Source organism: Gopherus evgoodei, chromosome 8 (genome assembly GCF_007399415.2).
Source record: "Gopherus evgoodei ecotype Sinaloan lineage chromosome 8, rGopEvg1_v1.p, whole genome shotgun sequence".
Classification (NCBI taxonomy): domain Eukaryota; kingdom Metazoa; phylum Chordata; order Testudines; family Testudinidae; genus Gopherus; species Gopherus evgoodei.
In genome coordinates, this window is record NC_044329.1 from 46,264,661 (window position 1) to 46,283,937 (window position 19,277).

Here is a 19,277-nt window from a genome sequence, read left to right on the forward strand (position 1 = left end):
TTGATTTGAACTGAGCAGAAATGAAATATTTCACTTACATTTTCACAAGGGAAAACTGAAAAGTTTCAAGAACTGTATTTTCCATTGGAAAGTCATGCATACCAATTCCTAACCAGCGCTAGGAGGATGGTAGGACCCAGTGCCAGGACTCAACAGAACTGCTCAGAGGGAGGGGCTTAGCAGCTAGGTGGAGCTGGAGGACCCTGGGGGAGGGCCTTGCTGGCACTTTGAGGCAGTAGGACTCTCGTCCCTCTACCCGCACATGCTGCATGCCAATCTGCACTTGGAGCTGGGGGGCGATTCCCAGCTCGAGGAGACTCATAGACTCATAGACTCTAGGACTGGAAGGGACCTCGAGAGGTCATCGAGTCCAGTCCCCTGCCCTCATGGCAGGACCAAATACTGTCTAGACCATCCCTAATAGACATTTATCTAACCTACTCTTACATATCTCCAGAGATGGAGATTCCACAACTTCCCTAGGCAATCTATTCCAGTGTTTAACTACCCTGACAGTTAGGAACTTTTTCCTAATGTCCAACCTAAATCTCCCTTGCTGCAGTTTAAGCCCATTGCTTCTTGTTCTATCATTGGAGGCTAAGGTGAATAAGTTTTCTCCCTCCTCCTGATGACACCCTTTTAGATACCTGAAAACTGCTATCATGTCCCCTCTCAGTCTTCTCTTTTCCAAACTAAACAAACCCAATTCCTTCAGCCTTCCTTCATAGGTCATGTTCTCAAGACCTTTAATCATTCTTGTTGCTCTTCTCTGGACCCTCTCCAATTTCTCCACATCTTTCTTGAAATGCGGTGCCCAGAACTGGACGCAGTACTCCAGTTGAGGCCTAACCAGCGCAGAGTAAAGCGGAAGAATGACTTCTCGTGTCTTGTTTACAACACACCTGTTAATGCATCCCAGAATCACGTTTGCTTTTTTTGCAACAGTATCACACTGTTGACTCATATTAAGCTTGTGGTCTACTATGACCCCTAGATCTCTTTCTGCCATACTCCTTCCTAGACAGTCTCTTCCCATTCTGTATGTGTGAAACTGATTGTTCCTTCCTAGGTGGAGCACTTTGCATTTATCTTTATTGAACTTCATCCTGTTTACCTCAGACCATTTCTCCAATTTGTCCAGATCATTTTGAATTTTGACCCTGTCCTCCAAAGCAGTTGCAATCCCTCCCAGTTTGGTATCGTCCGCAAACTTAATAAGCGTACTTTCTATGCCAACATTTAAATCGTTGATGAAGATATTGAACAGAACCGGTCCCAAAACAGACCCCTGCGGAACCCCACTTGTTATACCTTTCCAGCAGGATTGGGAGCCATTAACAACTACTCTCTGAGTACGGTTATCCAGCCAGTTATGCACCCACCTTATAGTAGCCCCATCTAAATTGTACTTTCCTAGTTTATCTATAAGAATATCATGCGAGACCGTATCAAATGCCTTACTAAAGTCTAGGTATATCACATCCACCGCTTTTCCCTTATCCACAAGGCTCGTTATCCTATCAAAGAACGATATCAGATTAGTTTGACACGATTTGTTCTTTACAAATCCATGCTGGCTATTCCCTATCACCTTACCGCCTTCCAAGTGTTTGCAGATGATTTCTTTGATTACCTGCTCCATTATCTTCCCTGGCACAGAAGTTAAACTAACTGGTCTGTAGTTTCCTGGGTTGTTTTTATTTCCCTTTTTATAGATGGGCACTATATTTGCCCCCTTCCAGTCTTTTGGAATCTCCCCCGTCTCCCATGATTTCCCAAAGATAATAGCTAGAGGCTCAGATACCTCTTCTATTAACTCCTTGAGTATTCTAGGATGCATTTCATCAGGCCCTGGTGAGTTGCAGGCATCTAACATAGAGAGACATACCTGTGCTAGCTCTCCTGGAGCAAGTGTGCTACAAACAGACTGTAGCCGTGCACTGCGAGCCATGGGAGGGGCTAGCTCCGTTCCCAGAGTGGGGAGCAAACTGGCAAGTTTTCAGAATGGGGGCCGGCTCCCATCTGTTGAAGTGGCTGCGGTTGGGTGGGTTCTGGAGGAGGAAAGCATGCCCCCCCCCCCCATATTGCAGTTATTGGACTGGTGTCCCAGGTGAGGAGCTGGAGTCTGTACCAAGACTGCTAGCTACCATCAGGGGTGGAAGAGAGACAGCACATTAATCCACTCTTATTGCTCTGTCCCTGTAGACCTGCCCAGCCTCATCAGAGCAGATCCTCAGGCAATGACTGAACCACCAACACAGAGCCTGCAGGCTCCCACTGCACCAGCTGCAAACACCCTGGCTCCATTATCGCAAACGGAAAGACTTGTTGTTCTTCCCAGGGACTGCACGCTTGACTGAAGGGCCCCGTAGAGATAATGCAGCCCTGCGTGCCTGGTTGAAAGCCTCATACCATTTGCTGTGTCGGTGTCCAGATTAGGACATTGTCTGATGCCAGGCGCTCAGTCTGTCCCTCTGCTTTGGCACCCCTTTGCTGGAGGAGTACATTTCTGTGGTGGCAGGGTGATAACCTGGGTGTGTGAGGATCACCCCTCCCCTTTGGCCAGCTCCAGTAGAACTCAATGGGGCTCAAACCACAGGGTGCTATTGAAAAGAAATAAATTCCGTAAGCCTTCAGAGCAATGCTGATATGGGTTGAACGGAGCCAGAGCCTGTCAGTAGGTTGTTTGAAATTCTCCTCTAGGATGGTTTAAAATTCAATAGATTTTTTTGTTCTCTTTCTTTCTTCAGCGCTTTCTCCCACGGGCCCTTAGCTCCTCCCTTCATAGGTGGTGCTAGCTGTCCTTTGGCTGAACTGACCTATGAAGAATGGCTCAGATGATATCACTCTGCACAGTGCTGTACTACCTTCTATTCCATATGCTTTTATACTGTATACAGAAATAAAGCCATTATGAAAACTGGGGGCAAACACAGCCACATCACACTATGAAGGGAAACCTATAGGCTGCGGTTAAATGAGAGGCCCTTGTCTTTGTGGAGGGTGTGACAGCATTCCTGCCACCAGGGGCAATGATCCTCTGGTAAGTCTGTTCTTCAGACAGCGCTGTGGAGTCTCAGGTTGTGGTGTGAGCCCCTAAAGGGGAGGAAACATGCTGGACCAGTGGGCTGCACAGCTCTGTGCTAGACAGTAGAATGCTGAGAAGCGGAACTCCTGACTTCTATTCCTGGCTCAGGGAGGGGAGGGTGGCCTAGTGGTTAAAGTGTCTAAGTGCTGTGTTTAACTATTCTTTGCATTTATATGGTGTCCATTCTTTATTGCATCCTCCAGCATTTTGTGATGTTGGCTATGCAGGAATCAGTCCCATGGTAGACCTCACAGTCCAGCACATAGATTTGGCACATTCATTCTGAGAGGCAATATGGTTACGTAAAGGATTCTGGGATCTGCCATATTTGAGATCTGGATCTCCCAGGCTTGCAAAATGGGTATGGAGGAGAATGTTCCTGCCCTGTCACTTCAGCTAGCACTAGGAGATCTTGCTCTGTAATCAGGGCTGGGCTGTGCAGTGCACACAACTAATTCCAGTCCCTGGAAGAGCTGTGATTAGAACTCAGTCTTCTCCAGGCTCACAACCCTGCCCCCCTTTCCCTCAGCCAAAGGATATGGTGGAAAAATAATACTGCACTAATCTGTGCAGCTGCTTGGTAATGATGCAGGAGGCTCAGTGGGGTTGGGAGCCAGCTCCGTGCACTTAGAATGCCCAGGAAACTAAGAGCAAGTGTCTAGCAAGTTCTACTGAGCATGTGCAAATGGTAAATTTCTGCAGCCTCTAACTTGATCACAGCTGTTCATGAGGATATGAAGCAGCACCTCTGAGTGCATGATTAGCCCCTGGCCCAACTGTCATGCTCCTCCACCAAGGGAGGGTGATGCTCAAGGGAGTTTAAAATTCTACATATATTAAGAGGAAGTGGGAAGATTTTTAAACCTAATTCTGAAAGGATGACAATTTTTTTTCAAAAAATTAACCAATGGCAGTGACCAGTTGGGGAAACTTCAGCCTGAGGGGTTAGTTTGATGATGTTATAAACAAATGAAAACAAGAGATATAATGGAAAATGTTAGACAGCTTAAACTCTAGGGCTGGTGCAGGCTTGCTCCTCCTTGCAGTCTAATACACAAAAAAGTGCACCTCTGCAGAATGCCCCCTCCCCCTTTTTAGGGATGGGAGAGGCAGAAACACTGTCAGGCCTTCTCTATAGAGCAAGAAAAAGAGGGCTCAGCCCCTCTTGCAGATCACCTTATGCATGTGTTCTGCAGTAGATGCACTCGCTAGGTTTCGTAATGGGCCATACTCTCATTTTACAGTAGAATATGCTGAAGTCCAGCAAAATGTGGGCTTGCCATGAAAGAGCTGTGTGACAAATTTGCTATGGAAAGGGCCAGCTGTTTCTGCATCATCTCTCTTGGGGAGAGAGAGAGAGGAGGTGCCATGGCTCTCTCACCACATTAAAAATGGGCAAAACTTTTTTCCCCCACTCCCAGGGTGAAAGTAACAAAGGATGTACTGGTATGCCAGAATCCTGAGCAGGGGATGAGGCCTTTAAATACCAGGGCCCTTTAAATCACCCCTAGAGCTACCAGCTGCAGAGGCAGCTGGGAGCTCAGGGGCGATTTAAAGGGCCCAGGGCTCCAGCCACTGCAGGGCACCCTGGGCCCTTTAAATCGCCAGCCTGGTAAAGCCAGTCTGGTCTGGCACGACATACTGACTCTTGCTGGTATGCTGTACCATACCAGCTTACTTTCACCTCTTCCAGCTCCCCCCTTCTTAACCTGAATATGGCTGGAGAGATGTAGGTTAGTCTCCTACAGTTAAGCCTGGCCCTGAGCTCAAGTCTAGAATATTTCAGCCCCAAAACATGAGCATTGCAAAAAGTACAAAGACATGCAAATAGGATTCTAATAGAAACAGTTTCTGTAACTTTAACTGGGGCTCTTGCTCCAGCTCAGGTTGTAATATGAACAAGCACTTCTAGCCAGCCTCACCTGGACTTCAAACAGGGCTTGGTTTTCAAACCTCAACCAGAACTCTAGCCAAACCACTTTTGAAGAAAACTGGCACAAGAGTCTGACTTACAGAGTGTCTGAACCAAACTACAGCTCAGCAATGGCCTGGGCAGAGGTGTTGTAAAGGATGGCAGGTCACTCCAGCAAAGCATCTGTTCCCGTTTTGGACTGGTAGCTGAATCCTTGTCACCGGCTGACTGGTCCCTTTAAGAGGGCACAGGACTGATGTCCAGGGAACCTGTGGCTGAGTACATGCTGTCTAATTGGGCTTAAGACAAGGCACCTGGCCTATACAGCAGCAGAGAGCAGAAGGCTGCAGGAACGTGTGTGACATCAGACTCCAGCCACGTAAGCATCTGCCAAATGCAAGGAAGAACTAGGATGCAGCTGGAAACTTGGGAAGCCCCAGCACTGAGCAGTGGTGCGAATTCTATATAAACTAATTAGCCCCAGAGGGGAATGCAGCTGAGGCCTGGGGTTTATTTAAGGAGCCCTGCAGAGGGTAAACTGAGGCAGGGCTTTTCTATAGGGACCCCAGGCCAGAAGGGGTCACTTGGGAGGCAACTGTCCCTTTTATAGTCCCCCATCCAGGGGCTGAGGCCAAGGCTAAGGCTGGAGGTGTCCTTGGCCCCTCTCCTTTGGGTGCATCTGAGCAGCTGGAGAGGGGTTGGAGTCTGTGCTGCCAAGGCAGGGCTGTAAAGTGCTGGCCTGCGCCATGGGCAACAGTGATCTTGCCAGGGGGACAGGAGCGAGCAAAGACCTTGCCTGTGATTTTGCCAGGGGAACCGGAGCGAGCAAAGACTTTCTCCCCACTGTGGGCAAACTCTTGCTTCATCCCAAACATACCCTGTGCCCTCTTCTCCCCTCCCTGCGCCGCCGCGGGACACCGAACACAAGACACATGCACACGCTCTCCTCCCAAATGCTGTATTGACTGTGCTTGGATTTCCTAACGACAACCAACGGTGTGCCCAGCCCCCGCTGAGCCTGCTGGCTGGCAGTGCTGCCAGGGGAGAGGTTGCATGCTGCTCTTGAACCTGGCCTGGCTTTGCTGAGAGAACAGCTCCCCTGGGAAGCAGCTGCGAGCTCACTGTAAAGGACTAGAGCGTGAGCTGGAAGACCTCTGTCACATGCTGTTTCACGTCACCGAGGGTCCCGACCGCCGAAGAGATTCCCAAGATGCTCCACTGTTCTCCTGCCACAGCACAGGAGCTGTGGTAGGACTGGAGCTGTACCTGAGCCTTCCCCAGCAGCCCTGCAGATGGGAACAGCACAGAGCACTCATGCTGTGCGCCTGCTGGGGCGAGGGCACCCAGCTGCAACACAGCCCTTGGCTCTGCCCTGCCGCGACTTAGCACCCCACTGAACATCCCTGTGGGGACAGGACGAGGCTGAGAGCAGCAGTCCCTTGTGGCTCTGAGGCTGACAGCCCTTGGGCCTTCCCTCACAATCAATGGAAAACTCAGCCCGCCCTGTAGCCAGCATGGCCAAGCAGCCCAGGCTGCTGCAGACAGGCCCATCGTCTGTCAAACCCGTTTCAGGAGCAGGCGATATTTAATGGCAAAGCAACACCCAGCCTCTGCCTTCGCCATCGCTCCCCCACCCCTTGCTGCAACTATTGCCTGCCAGAGGCACGTGGCCTCGTTACATCCATAGGCAGTCTTCTCACAACCCCTGACCCTCCCCCTGCCATTCCCAAACAACTGCAGGAACTCCCCTGCAATCCCCCCACTGCACCCTCTCCTCTGTATCTTGCCAACCAAGTGCCCTGGATGAGGAGGGCACCGTGGGGTCCAAGAGACCGGGAACCCATCACTGGTGCAGGCAGATCATGGACCTGCAGCCCCTACCTTCCTGCTTCTCAGGACTGAGGCTTTGTCTGAGCCAGGACTCCCTACTAGGGATCTCGCTCCCCCCGGTAACTCCGACTGCTGCCTGGAGCCCTGCAGCCTCTTAAGTCAGCCTGCACAATGCTGGCCCCAGAGAAGCAGCAGCAGCCAGGGTGGAACCTCAGCCCTCCCCTTGGTGAGGTGGGACATTCAGGGCCTAGCTGTAACTCATGGACTGGGGTGGCATGGGCAGGCTGGGGGACTCTTTCCTCACCAATCACTGTGGGCAGGGTGCTGGTGTTGGCAGCTTTGGCTCTGTAGAGCAGCAGATGGCCGGTGAGAGGAACTGGCTGCTTGAAGTTGGCTCCGTTGAGCTCCTGCAGGATGGGGGTGCTGCCTTGGACCGAGCCCACTAGCCTGGAGGGGGTCCCCTGCAAGGTGATCTGCAGGAGGCTGTCACTGCTGTACAGCTCGGGCACCACATTGCTATGAGTGGCCGTGACCTGAAGGGGAGAGAGGAGATGACAGCTCAGCAACCCCATGCCATAGCAATGGTACTTCTATCCCCCCGGGAGGTACAACTATCCCCAGGGTACAGCTGGGAATCAACACACAGGGAGGCAATGTGACTTGCCCATGGTCTCCCAGGGAGTCTGTGGCAGTGCAGGGAATTGAACCTGGGTCTCTGGAGCCCTAACTACTGGGCCATCCTTCCCCTCTCACCTTCTGTGGGGGCTGCAGGCCAGAGAACACCCAGTTGGTGCTAGCCATGGGCTGGGGCTTGTCAGGGCCCCCTCTAGGGGTCCTACAGGAGGAGACCATCCAGCAGATGCCAGGTGTCCCTGCCTACGTGTAAGGGATAGGGGGGGTGCCCTGCTAGTGCAGGGACAGGGAGTGTCTGCTAGGGGATGTGATGAAACAGAACTGGGCTCTGGCGCTGGCAGACAGGCCAGTGGAGAGTTTGCCTCATGCCAGGTGGGCCCAGTGAAATGACCCAGGGACGGGACTCCATGTGCACTGACTCCTGGGTGTGTGACTGGGGTCCCAAGCGAGCCACGTACCTTCAGCCCAGCCTCCTGGGCCAGCAGCAGCCCATTCACCAGGTTCACATCCTTCTGTGCTGCTCCTTCTAGCAGGCCAGTAGCCACGGCAGGGCTCAGGTAACTTCCGGCCTTCTCCAAAGGTGCTCCTGGGGGTGCAGGGAGCCACGAGGGTTACACAGAGACATGCTAGCACAGCCCCAGCCGCTGTAGGTCCCCACCCTGTGTCAGTCTCCTCCCACTGCTTCCTGCCAAAGGCCAGTTCCCCTCCCACTCACATAGCCCAACCCTGCCCATCACCATCACCTTACATTATAGGCGCCGACTCTGTGGGTGCTCTGGGGCTGGAGCACCCATGGAGAAAAACTGGTGGGTGCAGTAGCTCCCTGCTCAGCTCACTTCTGCCTCCTCCCCTGAGCGTGCTGCGTGCTCGCTTTTCTCCCTAGCTCCCAGGGCTTGCACCACGGAACAGCTGTTTTGTGCAGCTGGGAGGGAGGAGGGGAATGAAGGGGGACGCAGCGCACTCAGGGAAGGCAGAGCCTGGATAGGGATTTGGGGAAGGGGTCCAATGGGGCAGGGAGGGGGTAGAGTTGGGGCAGGGACTTTGGGGAAGGGCTTGGAATGAGGGCAGGGCAGGGCGGGGGGGCAAGAGCACCCACCAACGCTGGGGAAAGTTGGTGCCTATGCCTCCCATCCCATCAGCTCCAGCAGCTGCTCCCCTGGAGAAGTGACAGGAGCAGAGTAACGAATGTAAATGAGCAGCCAGCACCCTGGGTCCACCCGTTCCACTGCCTCCCAGCTTGGGAGCCTCTGTTGCAGAGCTTCGGCTAACCTGGTTTTATAACCCCAAAGCAAGTGGGTGTCTGCCATTTCTCCTGGAGATTATTCCCCAACCTGGTTTCCCCTTTCCTGCTGCAGTTCCCTCACCACACTGTGTGAAGCCAGGGCAGATCCAGCCGCCCCCCACCAAGCCCCACTCTGCTCCTCCCTAGACCTGGTGGACACTCGCAATTTCCATTTTGCGGGAAGGTCTGACGTTTCTAAATTTATTTTTGTTCCAAATCTGACTGAAAACAAACAAATGTTTTCAACATTTCCCATGAAATGTGAATTTCCAACAGGTTTGGGAAGAGTGTTTGGGGAATGTGAAGTGTTTTGTTTGTGCATTGGTTCACGACATGACTTCCGAACCTCTTCCAGTTTTACTGGATGGGGTTTTTGATTGGTACATTTGTACATCATTTCACAATGGGGCCATAGCAGCAGTACATGAGATCAAAACCCCCCTCCAATAACATTCAAAGGTTTGAAGTTAGCAAACAAAACTTGGAAATGTTACAAAACAAAAAATTTTCCCCGTGTGAGAACTTCCTGAAAGTGATTTTTTTAGTGTTTAATTTAGACAATAATGGCATTTTCCCCATCAAAATGAGCTGATGAAAGTTTCCAGCCAGCTCTCCTCTTCCCCCTCAAAGGGGGGACGGGGGTGAGCAGCCAGAATATTGCTGGTTTGTCCCTGGCCTGGGCCCTTAGGGGATGTACACACTGCATTGTAAAACCAACATTTTGCAGTGCGGACGCAGGTCAAGCCAGGAGGTCTGTGTAGTGCAGTATGGCCAGGTGAGACCTGGCTCCAGCAAGTGTTAATGCAGGTTTACAGTGCAGGATGGACTTGGAAACGCCAAGCCCGGGACCACAATGCAGTGCAGACGTACCTTCAATTACCACATGCCTTGTCCTGCCTCCCCCAGGGCAGCCTTGGCACTGCACAGCACCCCCACTCTGCAGCACTGCTGTGTCAGCACAGGGGCAGAGACACAGGGCCAGCATTCGGCCTGCCCAGCTCCTGCAGTACACCAGCTGAGCCCCACCCTGTGCGAGGAGCTGGGTTCTCAGCCGCCCAGCCTTGCGAGCTCACCCAGTGTGGAGACCTGCACGCTTCCTTTCACTGGGCTGGCCAATGTCTGCAGTAGCACACCCAGGGCTTTAGCCAGGGCGATCCAGGGCTTGGTCTGAGGTTCCAAGGCGCTGCCGAGAGCCTGGCTGTTTACCTGGGGGCAGAGTGAGGAAGAGGAAAAGGGGCTGAATACACAGTCGGCTGATGGGAGGGGAGAACACCACTCGCTAGCTCCCGTAAAGTGCTTTTTATCCAGAGATCTGCCAGCACTTTACAGAGGACGGCAATAGCATTACCCCTATTGTACAGATGGGGAAAGTGAGGCACACAGCAGGGCTGTGACTTGCCCAAGGTCAGCCAGCTGGCAGAGCCAGAAATTGAACCAAGGTCTCCTGAGTCCCAGTCCAGTGCTCTACCAACTAGGCCACACACATTCTGAGTCCTGGAGCAGAGGCAGGACCTGAGGTAGCATGAGATGTTTAGTTGGCTGGGCTGTCTGCTCGCTGGCAGCGCCCATCCTCACCCACAGCCTGCGTCCCTCCCCATGCCCCCTCACTCACCACACCAGCCAGCGCCTTCCCCTGGGCCAGGTCCACAAACTGAAGGGCGATTTCTTTGCCACAGCGACTCTGTGCTTCCCGGGTGCTGGCGCCCAGGTGGGGGCAGCTGATCACATTGGGATGGTTCACCAGGGTTCGGTCCCGGGGTGGCTCCTGCAGACACAGCCTGTCCCGTTAGCCCAAGCTGCCCTCCGGGTGAGTGGCCCTGCCCAAAGGGGCATTGCAGCCAAGTATGGTGGAGATGTGGGCACAGCTCCTGGCCTGTGGGCTGGCTGAGCAGCTGGGATGGTGTTTCAGTCCCAACAGCTGATGCAGGTGGGGATGGTGCAGCTGGCGCACAGCAGGGACATAGCACCTGGCACTAGGGGTGGTGTCCCGTGCCTATGGCCTGCACGGGGTTGGGGAGTCTTCACTCCCATGCAGAGGGCAGAATTAAGGCTGGTTTGGGAATGTTACAGAGGTTCCGATGGGTCATTTCTGAGGGCCTGGCAAGGCTGGGTCCCAGCTCCTCCCCAGAGCTGAGTGCAGATGAGCGCAGGGGCTGGCTCTGCATGGTGGGGGAGACTGCCAGGGGGCAGGGAAGTGAGCATCACAGCTGGGTAGGGGGAAGCAGAGTCAGACCAGGCCAACAGGCCTCGGGCTCAGGGTGACAGCGAGGGTGGCTGCTCACTCTGGGCTGGGATGTAATGTTCTCCAAGCAGCTAAACCCTGATATCAAACCCAGCAGCTGGCCCAGAGGCCCAAGCCCTGGTGGAGTGGAGCCCACGGCCAGTGAACGAACCAGGGCCCTGCACCCGCTACCCCCAAGGAGCTACAAGAGCATTACATGGACCAGGAGTGACCCACCCTGGGCAGCAACGTGGTGAAAACAAGGAGCAGGCTCCTCTGCGCCTCCCAGGCAAGGCCTGAGGTCCTGCTGCTGGGATGGGCCCTCTGTTTCTGTGCCCACCCCCGTCCTAGGGCAGCAGGCCTTGGCTTGGGGCCAGGGCCCCCCATCTGCTGTGGCAGTTCCATGGGGGAACACGCTCTGGGTCCCGCCTTCACCCAGGGCCCCATTTACCTACCTCAGTGAAGACGTCAAGGCCGGCCCCCCCACACTGGCCAGACTGCAGTGCCCGGAGCAGCGCTCCCTCATCCACAATGCCCCCTCGGGCACAGTTCACCACCTGCACACCCTGCCGGCACTTGGCAAAGGTGCTGTCGTTCAGTAACCCTGGGGAGAGAGAGTGGGGGGATGAAGGGGGAGTAGAGCCTGCCAACGAGCTAGCCAGCCTGGCTCTCCTCCCAACAATCTGCGATCCCATCCCCCTGCCTCTGTCTCCCCTCACTGCTGGGGCGTTCTCTTTGGAGGGCCTAGCTGCAAGCCCGCAGTCAGCATGACAGGACCCCCCCTTCACCCTGGCTGGGCTCTGCTATTGGCAGGAGAAGGATGGGAGCTTGTGCACTAGGCTGGCATGGCTCTGTCAACATGCCACCTTCCTGACTGCTGCCCCTGCCATTCTAGCCCTGCCTCCCCAGCATGGCTCTGCCAATGCACCATCCCCCTGACTGCTGCCCCCCCGGCATAGCTCTGCTGGCATGCCAGCCCCTGACCACAGTTATCTAGATCTCCTGCTATGGGCCCCCCAGCTTGTCCTGCATGGGGCTGTATCTGACTCTCCCCCTAGGCCTCTTTTCACCTCCGGCCCCCGCGCCTGTTAATCCCACAGCCTCCAGAGAGGAGAGGCAGGGGCTGGTGTGGCTGCTCTGGGCCCCGCTCCCCTACCTGTGGTGGAGGGCAGGAGCGGCGTGTGCACCGTGATGAAGTCACACAGGGGCCAGATCTGCTCCAAGGGCAGCTGCTGCACACCGAAGGCAGCCGAGTCCTCAGGTGTGATGATGGGATCGTACCCTATGGTCTAAGCACAGCCATAGTCACTCACACAGCCCGAGCTAGCCTCCTCAGCTTTGGGTGACAGGCCCCCCAAGCCCTGGGGGAGGGGACCTTGGGCAGTAGGGCAGCCGTCATAATGGGCCCCCTTGTCCTTCCCAAGGTGCAGCAGGAAGGCCCCTCTGGGGGCGGAAGGGGGAAGAGCTACCGATGCACAGGGGGCAAGGGGCAGCCATAACTCGGCACTCCTCACTGAGCAGATCCAGAGCCCTGTCCCGGCTGGCTGGGCTCTAGTCCTGCTTGAGCCATGGCTGCATACTTGCAGGAGGCTGCCTTTGCTGCCCAAAGCAGCGCCCTCTCCGCGCAGTAACGAATGCCCCTTCGCTCTCGCCAGGGAATCCACATGGCACCCAGGCACAGGGATTCCCCCGCAGTCTCAGCACTGTGCTCCTGGCCTTCCCATCGTACACTGCTGGCTAACAGGGTAAGTCTCTATCTTCCCAGCTGCCCATGCCTCCCTGGCTGTGCTGTGGCGTAGGAGTGTGAGGGGCAGAGTTAAGGGGAGCTTCCCCCGTTGCCTTTCCTGGCTGGGCACAGTTCCGTAGTCACACCAGTCTGCGGCACAAGAGATGCCCATGTCCCCAGAGAGGCTCCGGGTAGGTACAGACAGGGCAGGCCCCTCCTTAGCACCCACAAGGGCTGCAGTGGCATGGAGAAGCAGATTAACCCTTTCTCCTCCTTTCCCCTGGCTGGAGGGAGAATTAATCCCCTCCTCCCCACTCCGTGTGTACTGGAGGAGCAGCATGGGGCACGTTAACCCTTGCTTGCCCCCTCCGGTCATGACCTTCCCTGCACCTCACCAACCCAACCAAGCCCCTGGGCAGTTTAATGCTTTCCCTTTCCTGCTCCCTCCCTTACCTTCATCCCGAAGGCCTGCATCCTGAGGGCCACTTCTCTCCCAATGCGGCCCAGGCCCAGGATGCCCAGGGTTTTCCCGTGAAGCTCCATTCCCATGAACTAGAGAAGAATGTAGACAGGGCTGTGACCATTGGCTCCAGGGCAGCCCATCACTCCCTCCCTCCCACCCAGCACTGCCAAGGTGATGGCACCGGACTCTTACCTTCTTGCGGTCCCACTTCCCCTCCTTCATCGAGGCAGCTGCTTGGGGGATTTGCCTGAAACACCAACAGCCTAGCGGTCAGCAGAGCCTGCAGCCCCTGGCTGAGCCACCCAGGACCATCCCCAACCCACGTGGGCTTCCAGCACCCTAGGGTGCTGCGGTGCCTGGTAGGGGGGCTCCTTGTGTCAGTGCCCCCGGCATGGGGCATGCCCACGGCGGGGTCAGTGCTCTGCAAAGCGTATGAGCCCCAGGGGCGGGCAGCGGGGCAGGAGTGCTTTGTGGGCATCGACATGGCCCAGTGTCCATGCTCCGCAGGGTTACAGGGCTGTGGCTTTGTTCCTTCTCATCCAGCCCTAGCTGGTATGTGGAAGTCGCGGGCCGTGGAAGGAACTGGGCACATGGCTAGGCAGCTTGGAGTTGGGGGCCAGTGGCAGTGATGGTGAGCAGGGGACAGCCAGGAGCCAGGGCTCTAGGTAGGGGCTGGATCAATGGCAGAGTCTCGTGGCTCTTTGCTGGGTGAGGAGCTCAGAGCCACATGGCTGGGGATGGGGAGCCAGTGGCTGCTGGATGTTTGGTGCTCTGTGCAGGGTGATTGGCAGTGCTAGGGAGTGGGTGGGAGTTGGGTATCCGAGGCCCTGTGCTGGGGGCAGTGGGTTCGGAAGCTCTGTGTTGGCAGGGGTGATGGGGAGACAGGGTTTATGTATCAGTGGAGGAGATGGAGAGCCGGTGCCTTGGGCTTTGTGCCTAGAGCAGGTCAGAGCTGGACGTCCAAGGCTCTGGGGTAGTGGTGGGGTGCAACCTGGATGCTGAGGGCAGGGGGGATGGGGCCAATGGGAGGAGGCACATGCTGGGTAGGTGGGACAGAGTGCAGATGAGCCGAAGCAGCATGTGGCAGAGCACAGTGCACTGTGTGGAGCACTTGGGCTGTGGACAATTCCTGAGATTCCCAAGCAGTGACAGGGGCTTGGGTGTACCAGCTGCCCAAACGCCCTCCCCGGGGGGGCAGATGTGCTCACCTGGCCAGGCTCAGGATCATCCCGCAGGTGAGCTCCGCTGCGCTCAGGCTGTTCCCAGTGGGCGTGCTGAGGGCAGAGCAGAGCACACTGGTGTTAGCACAGACACTGGGGACAGGGAAGCCCTGGTGGCCCCATGGGGCAGGCCTGGGAGTACTTCTGGCAGTCACTTTCCCAGGGCTTGGGAAAGCCGGGCTCCCCTCCTCATGAGAGCATGGCCTCTGGCCACCAGTGCTGCTTGTGGACACTCAGCCTGCATGCAACTTGCTAACATTCCTAGCCATGATGGTTCTGAACTGGCTGCACTGACTATACTGTCACTCCATGGCAGGGGCCTCCGGGCACGGAACTCAACGCTTCGCTGGCTCTGTCTGCTGCTGTCACATCAGCCTGCAACATGTAGCTGCTGCACCAGTCTCTTCCACCCGTGCGGCCCCCCACATTCTCCCTCCTGCTGAACAGCTGGGTTGGGTTGATTCTAACCCCCCCCATCCCCATGGTAGCTGTGTTTCCCCAACAGCATCTCATTCTGTTCCCGTGTCCCATTGCATACGTTCTGCAGCTGGGATCGGTTCTTGGGGGCCTGCACAATCTCTTCACTGCCCGCGCCTCCAAGTGGCCCATCAGAGCAGTGGCGTGGGGCTGGAGCATGAGCTGAGTGAATAACCAATCTGTCAGTTTGGTGGCCAACATGAAAAACCCAGAACAAAACATTTTGTTTGACTCAAAAATGAATTCGTCATTTAATTTTCAAGTTTTTTAACTTTTGCTTTTCAACCAAGTTCAGCTGGATTTCAGAAGTTGTTTCAAAACAGAAAGTCAAAAGGCTTCACTGCAAAAGTCAAAGCAAAACGTTTTCAAAGTTTCACTCAATTTCTGCCTGAATTGATTTGCTGAATTTGACCCAAAAACTGCATTTTTTCAGCAGAAAACTAAGAACAAAAAAATGTTTTGCGGCTCTAGGAGGAACATCCAGGAGCGCCATCAGCTCCAGATGCGCTGCTAAACCTCTGGGACCCAACCCAGAGCCCTGTGCCCCCCACGAGCTCCCCTACTATAAGAATCCCGCAAGACCAGCTCAGAGAGAATGGGAATGGAACCATTTCAACTCCTGTCTATTCCCTGGAGCCTTTTCTGAGTAAAGGAGTGGCAGGAGGGGTACCACATGCCCGCACATCTGCCCACACATCATGGCCACAACCCTGGATCTGCTCAGATGCTCCCCCTGCCCCGATGCATACAAGTGCTGACCTCAGACACGCATGTGCCCTGACCCTGCAGAAACTGGACACATGCTGCCAGGGCCAGAACAGCCATTGTGTGGGAAGAGGCAGCTCTGTCCTGGAGTCAGACTGCTCTTACTTCATAACCAGGATGCCCTTTCTTGTAGCTGCCTCCACGTCCACATTGTCGACGCCGGTGCCCGCCCGCCCGATCACCTGCAGCTTCTTGGCAGCCTGGATGACATCTGCGGTCACTTTGGTCGCTGAGCGGACGATGAGCCCATCACAGTCCTGAAAGGGTGAGTGCCGGAGCGGATGGGATGAGGAGGCCAGAGCCCTTCCCCAGCTTCCATAAACCACTGCTCCCCCCGCCCTCTGCTGTGGGTCTTAAGGCCAGAAGGGCCCCTAGCCAGCCTGACCCCAGTACAGCTGGTGTGGGAGCCACCCCAGGTGTTCCAGCCCAGAACTGGGGGTTCAGACAGAGATGCCCCAAGCCAGGTGCAAAGTGACAGAGAATCTACCCTGTCCCTGGGTGAGGTTTCAGCAATGGCTCCAGTCTGACTCTGACTCCCTCACCCCAGGAGTTTGCTGCCCTAGAGGCACAGACCCACTCGTCCCAACAGTGGGGAGCCTTGGCTGTCCTGACTGTAGGAGCCCCTGTTCCTCCTGCCCCTGGTCACACCAAAGCCTCTGCTCTGCCCCAAGCTGGGGCCCTGCCTCTCTCCTGGAGCCCCTCTCCCCACCCCTGCCAGCTGAGCATGCCTAGCCCCAATCCTGGGCACGGGAGCTGAGGGGCCCACTGGCTCCGGGGGACTCTGGCTGGGGCAGTGCGGGGGGGTGGCAGGGCTCCTCAGCAGAGGCTGGACCCGACCCCGTCCCTGCAGCCCTTGGCAGGACGATCGCCCCAGCTCCTGCCCGTGGCACCCCTGGCCCAGCCCTCGAGTCCCCGCGCAAACACACGCGACTGTTGCATCAGGCGCGGGGCGGGGAGCGCTGCACGGAGCCCGAGCCAGCCAGGACTGGGGGGGGGGGGGGGGCTGTGCTGGGCACGGGCTGGCTGGCACCCGGGAGCAGCCCGCGCCCTCTGCCCAGCCTGCACCCCACCGAGCAAGGCAGCTCCCCGGCAGCCCCTATCCCTGCTCCCCGCACCTGGATCTCCGCCAGCAGCTGCTCCCGGCTCAGGTTGGGCTTGTCCAGCACCTGGATGCCGCCGGCCTGCAGCAGCTGCTTGCAGCAGGGGTCCAGGTTGTCGCTGAGCAGCACCTTGCTCAGTGTGGCGAAGGCCATGGCGAGCGTAGCGGCTGCGGAGAGCTGCGGCCAGCCAGACACTGGCGGCTGCACGTTTAGCAATTCGGGGGCTGCGTGTTCAGCTCAGCAGATCTCCCTAATCCCGCCTAGCCCCGCCCCAGGCTGTCACTCTCCCCGCCCCGCAGTACCCCCTCCCCTGCCTCCCCCAGCTCAGCAGGCGGGGCTGCGCTGCCCTGCAAGCAGCTGTCACATCATCCCGGCGCGGCCGGAGAGCGGGCGGTAGGGGATCTGTAAGAGCGCTCAAGAGCCTGCCCTGCACCTGGGCTGAGGCTTCCCTGCACAGCAGGACCAACACGCTGTCTCCTTAAATGGGGAAGGGCATGGCGCAGGAGGGGCCCTTCCCCTGGAGATGGGCTGCCCTCTGGGGACAGTCTGCCTCTGCAGGCTAAGGGAGGAAGGGGGACTTGGCCAGCAGCTCAGGTCAGCTCCCCCAGGCCTCGGTCTGTCTGCAAATTGGGTTTAATAATGTCTCCCTCCCAGGCAGGGGCCTACACATCCTGTGTCTGTAGAGAGAGCCTCCTGTGGAAGGGCTGTGAGACTAGCACTATGCTAGGAGTGTTATTACTCTCAGTCTCACTGAAGGCTTCTGGGACTTGGTTCCTCTGGCTGAAAACCAGCCCCTGGAGGCTGCTGGGGTTCAGGTCCTGGCAGGATTTGGGCTTATGCAAAGCTCATTGGGGTGGGTGTGTAGCTTCACACTAGCCAACTCCTACTGCTTCCAAGTGCCATACACCCATTGCTTGCCCGTTCTTGCAAAGTGAGTTAGAAAACTGCTCAAGAGATGGGAAAGCATCTGACAGTTGGCAACCAGGGCCAGATTCTGTCCTCGGTGACTCGGGGGTAAATCTGGAGTCACTCTACTGAGGTCACCAGTGTCCCTCCAGCAGTACATGGGTGTAGCTGAGATCAGGGTCCCTCTGGATTAGGAACCAATGTTCCTCCCAATCACTTTTGCCGTGATATGAGGCAAAGCACGCTGTTAAGAATTTCTGTTTTGTGGCTAGACATCCTTCTCTGCCTCTTGCCTTAAAAATGGAAGGGCCAGCGCTCCAGAGCCAGATTGGGGCCAGATTGTCCAAAGCTCCATTTTCTCCTCCATGCCATGGAAGAGTCATCGTCCTTGGCTCCTGGTGCTTGTGACAAGGTCAAATGCTGTGAGCAGTAGGAATGGCAAGAAGGAATCCCCAGTAAAGGCGATTTGTCCATCTCTGCCATTGCAAAGGAAACTCTTGTCCGAGATGGGTGAGCTGCACACAAAAAAACACTCTGCCTTCCAGATAAGAATCCACATGATTTGTCCCTAGGGTGACCAGGCAGCAAATGTGGAAAATCGGGATGGGGGTGGAGGGTAATAGGAGCCTATATAAGAAAAAGACCCAAAAATCGGGACTGTCCCTATATAATCAGGACATCTGGTCGCTCTGTTTGTCCCTCCCACCACTGACCCATTTGTAAAATCAAGGCCAGTTCTGATATCTCCCATCATGAGCTTCCAATGGAGCAGGGCATGCTTGGTCCAGCTTCCCCAGTTAGAAGTCGACGTGACCCACCAGTAACACCCAGCAACCCCTCTGGAACAAACAAAGCCCCCTTTGATATCTACTGGCCGTAAGCTTCCCTATGGCCCGTGCAGGGCTGGCCAGGAGGAAAGAGGGTTTTCAACAGGCTGGTACACAGGAGCTCAGATTAGCTGATCACAATGGTTCCTTCTGGCCTTGGAATCTATGAACAGACATACAAAAACATAATTCATTAGGATTTACATTTCTGTTTCTTTAACTGGACTGCAGCCAGTTACATGTTATATTTACATATTGGGTCCAGTTCTACTCCAGTGGAAACCAGTGGTCAAACACCCAGGCTCAGATCCTCAAAAGCATTGAAGTGTGTAATTCCCAGGAGGGTCTGGGCCCCACTGACCTCAGTGGAAGCAGATCTGGATTCCCCAGGCCCTGATCCTGCAAGCAGTGAGTGGGTCCCATTTGAAGCCGGTGGGCCCAGTCCTGTTCCAGTGGGATTCCTTATGTCAAAGTTAGAATAAGGACTCACAATTTGTCAGACCACTCTGTTTTATTAGCGCAGCGCTCCACCAATAACACCCAGATAATGTGAGTGGCCATGCAAGACCCAAACAGTCTTATTTATCCAGATAAAAGAGTGGAAATTAGACAAAGGGACAAAGAAAGCAGAACAGTAAAATTCACCAGGGGCATAGCATGCATATCCTATTTCCTTATTAACTCTTATTGATCTAAGGCTAATACTTCACCAATTGCCCTTAAATGGTTCCTCTGGCTGAATTGTTCTATGTGATTGTCTGTATTCCTCACACCTGGATTGCAGCATTCCAACAGTTTTGCTTAAAGGTACAGACAGCATTTATTTA

General features: G+C 55.4%; 2 protein-coding genes across 3 annotated transcripts in view; one reads left to right on the forward strand and one right to left on the reverse strand.

Moving 5' to 3' along the window:
• HMGCS2 (3-hydroxy-3-methylglutaryl-CoA synthase 2) overlaps nucleotides 1-4,618 on the forward strand; it is a 31,430-nt gene extending 26,812 nt beyond the window's left edge. Inside the window, exon 10 of the mRNA XM_030573865.1 lies at nucleotides 2,206-4,618. The gene's annotated coding sequence lies outside the window, so the exon portion shown is untranslated. The remainder of the gene's footprint in view (nucleotides 1-2,205) is intronic.
• A 1,326-nt stretch (nucleotides 4,619-5,944) lies between these two features.
• Nucleotides 5,945-16,981, reverse strand: PHGDH (phosphoglycerate dehydrogenase). 2 transcript variants are annotated; one of them, XM_030573326.1, is made up of 12 exons: nucleotides 16,733-16,981; nucleotides 15,723-15,889; nucleotides 14,364-14,429; nucleotides 13,348-13,402; nucleotides 13,146-13,244; nucleotides 12,123-12,255; nucleotides 11,422-11,570; nucleotides 10,358-10,510; nucleotides 9,819-9,951; nucleotides 7,922-8,049; nucleotides 7,135-7,363; nucleotides 5,945-6,286 (listed from the first exon to the last, which is right to left on the reverse strand). In XM_030573326.1, exons 1-12 carry the CDS (start codon nucleotides 16,868-16,870, stop codon nucleotides 6,132-6,134), a joined length of 1,605 nt encoding a protein of 534 aa, XP_030429186.1. In that variant the 5' UTR covers nucleotides 16,871-16,981; the 3' UTR covers nucleotides 5,945-6,131. The 2 variants fall into 2 exon arrangements, with proteins under 2 accessions (XP_030429186.1, XP_030429187.1); XM_030573327.1 differs by having other exon boundaries at nucleotides 15,723-15,874; nucleotides 16,733-16,980.
• Between the last annotated feature and the right edge of the window lie 2,296 nt (nucleotides 16,982-19,277).